The 6,513-nt window shown below is 38.7% G+C and overlaps 1 protein-coding gene across 1 annotated transcript; it reads left to right on the forward strand.

Moving 5' to 3' along the window:
- The first annotated feature begins 4,911 nt into the window (after nt 1–4,911).
- On the forward strand, nt 4,912–5,865 carry LOC103602538 (olfactory receptor 7G2-like). Its single transcript, XM_008586958.1, has one exon. The coding sequence runs from the start codon at nt 4,927–4,929 to the stop codon at nt 5,863–5,865; it is 939 nt and encodes a 312-aa protein (XP_008585180.1). The 5' UTR covers nt 4,912–4,926.
- The last annotated feature ends 648 nt before the right edge of the window (nt 5,866–6,513 follow it).

The following is a 6,513-nucleotide window of genomic DNA, read 5'->3' on the forward strand; positions in this document are numbered from 1 at the left end:
AATTGAAATACTTTCTGATATTGATGGAAATCTTATTTGCTTGTAATTATTTTTTGATATTTTGAATAAATCTGTTGAATATTCTTGTTTGTGTGTTCTGGTGGTAAAGAGATAGAGTTTTGCAGTTGAGATGGGATTACAGGTATACGGGAGAACTTATTTTCTTTTGGGTGTTTCCAAGTGTTATCCTAAGTGGTTAAACCAATTTATAGCATGTTAAAAGTTCCATATCTTGTTCTTGATGTCCTATTGTAAGGGTCATCTCTGTACTTGACCCTGGTGCCTGGCTATGAGACTCTTGCAGGGGAGGTGGAGACCCCACAGACTACATCTCCAGTCCCACAGCGTCTCTTTGGTTCCCTGTGAAATATTTAAAAGGTACAGAATAGCAGGAGAGGTGCCCATCTATCTATTTCCAGAATTAGTAAAGAGTAAATTTGACACTTGCCATAAGGGTTCTCTTCTCAAAGTAAAAACATAGTATGCATAGCAAAGACATTCTATTTTTATTCGACATCCCTCTCCTTCCAATTTCAAAGGCAACCTCAGTCTTAAATTTGTTGGGTCTCCAGGAATTGTTTTAAACTGTGCGTGTGCGTGTGTGTGTGTGTGTGTGTGCGCGTATGTGCATGTGTGTGTGCGTGTGTGTGTGTGCAAGCACACATGATGCAAATGCCCATAAGTCTGAGAAGCTATAAATAAATTGTGAGGTTGTAAGACAGTGGAATATAGTGAAGGAGTGAAGGATAAGGAAGCAGAACGAAATGTACTAAGACTTAGAAGTCACTAGGTGTATTATCTTAAAAAACAATTGCAAAATGACACACACAATACATAAAATTTTCAGATGCAAACTGACAGCATTGTTTATTGATAGAATCACAAAAGAATATATTGAAAGTGCCATGGGATAATACCAAGGTTAGAGTAACGGTCCCATGGGGGAGAGGAAAGAGATGAAGAGTGTGAAAAAATTGAGGGGGGCGGTGTTCCAATAGGTTTGTTTTATTTTATTTCTGTAGAATGCCTACTATATGTTTGGCAACATATTTTATTATTTATTGTCTAAATTTCAGGTGTACAACACTACACAGTGATTACTATAGTCAAGCAAATTATTATATCCATTACCTCACATAGTTACCTTTCTTTTCATCCTTTTCTTTTCATTTTTTTCTTTCCTTTCTTTTTTTGATGGTCAAAACACTCTACCCTCATAGTCTGGTGTACGGTATTACTAACAGTAGTCATCATGGTGTACATTATGTCTCTGGAATAGTTCATCCTCCATAAATGCAAATCTGTAATCTTTTACCTACATCTCCCTATTTCCCAGGCCACTCTGCCCCTGCTGACCACCATTCACCTCTGTTTCTATGTATTTGATGTTTTTTTTTAAGATTTCACATGTAAGCGAGATCATGTAGTATTTTTCTCTGTCTGGCTTATTTCACTTAACATAATGTCCTCTAGGTCTGTACGTTGTTGCAAATGGCAGAATATCCTTCTTTTTTAAGGCTGAATAATATTCCACTATATGTGCCAGGGTACTTTGAAAAGTTCGTGGAAAATGGAGTTAAAAGTTAATATGAATCTTTCCATGAACTTGTTGAAGACCCCTCATATATACTCACATACCTCCCACATTTTCTTTACCATTTCTCTGTCAACAGACACATTAGGCTGTTTGCACACTTGGCTGTTGTGAATAATGCTGCACTGAAAAAGAGAGTGTAGGTATTTCTCTGAGTGGTGGTTTCATCTCCTCTGGGTGTATATGCAGAGAGGGATTGCTGGGTCCTATGGTAGCTTTATTTTTAACTTCTTCGGGAACCTCCACACTGCTCTCCACAGTGGCTACACTAATACACACTCCCACCACCAGTGGACTACCGTCCCCTTTCTCCATGCCAATGCTGACACTTGTCTTTTTGATAAGAGCATTAACTTGAAATTGTACAAGAGTGATTTCATCTTGAAGGAATTTGTGTTGTGTTATTGGGTTTGCAGATTTAGCTTTTCAAAATCATTTTCTTTCTGGGTATTTAAATTCTGATTTTCAGATTCTATTTGAATTGCTAGGCTTTTCTCTTTTCTTTTTTTAAATGAGAAATTTTATATTACCTTAATCCTCATTACCATATTGTTCAGTAGTTGTTTCAGTTATAAATTTTTTTCAACATTACACAATGTAATCATTTTTTGTGGCCCTTTGTTAATTTCTCACTAATCCTCTCTCCTCATCTTTTCTCACTTCTGGTGAACTCAGTTCTGTTCTCTCCTTTTGAAAATTCACCAAATTATTTTGATTGTCGTATCATCATGTTGACGGGACACTCGCACTCCCACGTTTACTGCAGCTGTGTGTACAATAGCCAAGAGTTGGAAGCAACCTAAATGTCCATCAATAGATGACTGGATGAATGAGGAAAATGTGGCATGTCTACACAATAGCATACTACTCTGCCATAAAAAAGAATGAAATTCTGCCATTTGCAGTAACATGGATGAACTTAAGGAAAATTGTGTTAAGAAAAATAAACCAGGCACAGAAAGAAAAATACCACATGTACTCACTCATAAGTGGGAGCTAAAAAAATAAATGAATACATTTTAAAAGTAAAGTTTTTATCTTTTGTTCTATCCACGTGCTCACTCTTTCACCTCCAGCAGGTTCACAGTTGCCCTGACCAATCGTCCAATCTCTTGCCTTGAATTCCATGTAATGACTGATTCCTAACAATATTGTTAACAATATTGAGAATATAAAAAATCCAGTCATCCAGCTGGCCAGAAGTTTGGTTCAGTTATTCCCTGGATTCTTTCTGAAACTTTCAGCTGTTCTAAGTCCATTGTTATGGGTCCAGGATGTGTTCACAACTTTGTATCCACTCACGTTTCTCAATAACAAAGCATCGCTTAAGCCCTTTTTGGTATTTTAAAATAGTTTAGATTTTATGTGCTTCTTATATTTTATACTTTTATATCCTTTTGCATTTTGTCTATTATTTAATGAGTTTGATGTGAATGGGATTAAGATAGTGAAGGATGATATTGGGACACCATCCTGTCTAAAGTGGGCTTCAATATACTAAGAAAATTGTGGATCAATAAAGTTCATACAGAACCAGAAAATAATTTGATAAGCACATAAAAATATTGAATACATTACAAATGAAAAAAATTTTAATTTTAACATAAAAATGCTAATATGCAATTTAATATTAACATAATGTTGGATCCCCACCTATTAAATAATGGATGAGATATAACTAAATGTACTGAGATTTTGCTTACACACTCATGCTTTAACATGGCATTGTAATTTCCCACAACTCTTAAAGATAAAGTATCTTAAATTCAACCCACAGTTTCCTAATGTGAAGAAAAAATGTAAATTGAAATTATAATGATAAAATTAGCAAAGATGGTTGTAAAAGCCTAAAAAAGTAGTAATGGATCTTTCTGTGTTGATCAGAGAAAGGATTTTCACAGAGAATAGGCTGAAATCTGCTGTGTAAAATTTGCACTGTGTACATTAAGGATCAGAAAACATTCAATGACTCAGAAAAACATCTGTTTGCATTTTTTACAGTCATTTACCTATATTTTATAATATATCACTTATCCCCGTATATCAGTTGTATTTTCACACTTTAAATCGGTATTAGGCTTCCTGATATCATTAATTAGTGTTGCCTTCATTCATTCCTAAGAAAAGACTGATGTCTAATTATAGAACGCTGTGTGTTCAACCATGCAAGGTATGAGACTTGGGGATGAGCAGGCACAGGTGGAGAAAAGTAGGTGGTGCACACCTGGCCTTATAGGGTCAAGTGAACAGCCATCCTGAATCCCGCCCTTCTAGAGTCTTGGTCTTTAAGGATTTGCAGTGTCCTGGGATCACAGTGACAATAAAATTCCTTGGCTAATGAGGAGCTTTGGATATTGAGCCTCTGGGGATACAGAGACTGCAATTTCCCTGTGACAACCTCATTCAACAGTCATTCCTCAGCAAAGCAGTAGCCCCACCTAAGCCTCCTCCCACAGATGATCCCACCTCTCTCAGAGCCTGGTGCCTCACTCAGTCCCTCTGCCCTTCAGAAGGACAGACCTTCTGAGTGGTACACACAGAGATGTCAAGCATCATACCACTGTGATGCCAACCAGGTAACCAATAATCCCTTAGATAATGTTTGGAATAGAGGGCAGGAGTTTTACAACAGGTCCACCCAGAGGAAGCTGTAGAAAGAGTACATCAGAAGATTAGACAAGTCACCTGTGGGTCTCCTGCACAGCTGTCTGTCCTCTTTACATGTTTCCTTGTACCTTTGCACCAATACTCAAGCACCTCTTATCTATCAATGTGGTAGTCGGTCTCTACTACGGCCAGGAGCATTTTCCTACTGAGTAGAAACCTGCACTTTCCAAAACAGGATGACTGTTCATAAATTCTCTAAGATTTACTAGCAATCCTGTGCTGGTAGGTGGGGAGCATAATGTTTGGTAAATTTAACCTTATCTTCCCATTCCTGATTGTAGCATATATTTGTATTATCTCTGTGTCTTGGCTCTGAGGTCTCTAGGATACCAGACGTAAACTTCAAGATGCCTCCCTAGTCTGTTTTTCTTTAAAATTACAAAATATTTTATATGATCAGAATAACATAGAAAGTATAATTTTCAGAAACTGACCACTCCTTAACTATTTCTAGAACTAACAGTTGTTGATGCTCTGGTATAGTAGATTTGTGTCTTTATTACAGTAACAATATAAAATGCAAGAATTCCTTTTGTATTCGTCTATAATAGTCTCCTTTCCTTCCCAAGATGTGTTTGCCTGTGATGATGCTCCTCCTGCTGATCTAGAAAATACATATTTGATTGTCTTGTCACTCCAGCTCTTCCATCAGATTCATCAACAACATGGAAACCAGAAACCAAACAGGTGTTTCAGAATTCCTTCTCATGGAGGTGACAGAGGATCCAGAACTGCAGCCCCTCCTCTTCAGCCTGTTCCTGTCCATGTACCTGGTCACCGTCCTGGGAAACCTGCTCATCATCCTGGCTGTCCTCTGTAACCCTCACCTGCACACACCCATGTACTTCTTCCTGTCCAATCTGTCCTTTACTGATATCTGTTTAAGCACAACTACAATCCCAAAGATATTGCTAAATATCCAAGCACAAAGTCAGAGCATCACTTACGTAGGCTGCCTCACCCAGACCTGCTTTGTCCTGGCTTTTGCTAGCTTGGAAAGTTTTCTTCTTGCAGCCATGGCTTATGACCGCTATGTGGCCATTTGTCACCCACTGAGGTACACAGTCATCATGAACCCCCGCCTCTGTGGTCTGCTGATTCTAGTCTCCCTGTTCATTTGCATAGTGGATTCCCTGCTCCACAGCCTGATGCTGCTGCAGCTGTCTTTCTGCACAGATGTTGAAATCCCCCTCTTCTTCTGCGAAGTTGTTCAGGTCATCAAGCTTGCCTGTTCTGATACCCTCATCAATAATATCCTGATATATTCTGCAATGAGCATATTTGGTGGTATTCCACTGTCTGGAGTCATTTTTTCTTATGCTCAGATAGTATCCTCAGTTTTGAAAATGCCATCATCAGGCAGAAAGTACAAAGCTTTTTCCACCTGTGGGTCTCACCTCTCAGTTGTTTCCTTGTTCTACGGGACAGGTTTGGGGGTGTGCATTAGTTCTGCATGTTCTGATTCTTCAAGAAAAACTGCAGTGGCTTCGACAATTTACACTGTGGTTACTCCCATAATGAACCCCTTCATCTACAGTCTGAGGAACAGGGACATGAAAGATGCCCTGAGGAAGCTCATTGGCAGGACACCTTCTCTTCTCTAATCGTGTCATCCATTTTGGACTGGGGTCTCAGAATGAGTCAAAGTGACAGAAATGCTGGGTTAGCCACAATGCCCGACTCTGCAGTCCCAAGTTCTTCGAGAGTGACTAGATAGCTGAACTGGTGAGTTCATTTTAGCTTGGCTGTTGATCTCCTCTCGCTCTTTGTATAGCTCTGGGATTTTACAAAAATGAGTTCCTTTCTCTAAGCTCAGTTTCTCTGGTTGGAGTCCATGGAGTCTGAACCTGAGGCAAGGGTTGTAGTGATTTTGATGGAACGTTCTCAGATGAGTAATTTAAAAAGTTGGATAGGTCAAGGAAAGGATCCCAACAAGGCTGTGCTCACAGCAAAGAGTAAATTCTGGCTCATTCCATGGTTATGACCATGTGAATTGCACTCCAGAGTTAAGCTATCATGAGACATGAGAGATGGTCTTTAATACAATTCAGCAGTTCTCAAGACTGGTCATTTGTAAACTGTGTCTGTCCAGGGCAATTTCTGTATCCATAACACTCAGTTTTGCCATCTAAAATATTTCTGTAATTAGGTCATCTCAGTGGGTTTGAGATTGTTGTGAAACATTTTATCTTGATCAGTGAGTAAGGCTTTGTTTCTGACAAGGGAAAGAATCTGTATGTAATTGTTCACAA

This window comes from Galeopterus variegatus, unplaced genomic scaffold (genome assembly GCF_000696425.1).
Source record: "Galeopterus variegatus unplaced genomic scaffold, G_variegatus-3.0.2 Scaffold4186, whole genome shotgun sequence".
In the NCBI taxonomy this organism is placed as follows: Eukaryota; Metazoa; Chordata; class Mammalia; order Dermoptera; family Cynocephalidae; genus Galeopterus; species Galeopterus variegatus.

Excerpts from the sequence above, each read along its gene's own strand:
- LOC103602538 (XM_008586958.1), top strand. The coding sequence starts at position 4,927 with ATGGAAACCAGAAACCAAACAGGTGTTTCAGAATTCCTTCTCATGGAG.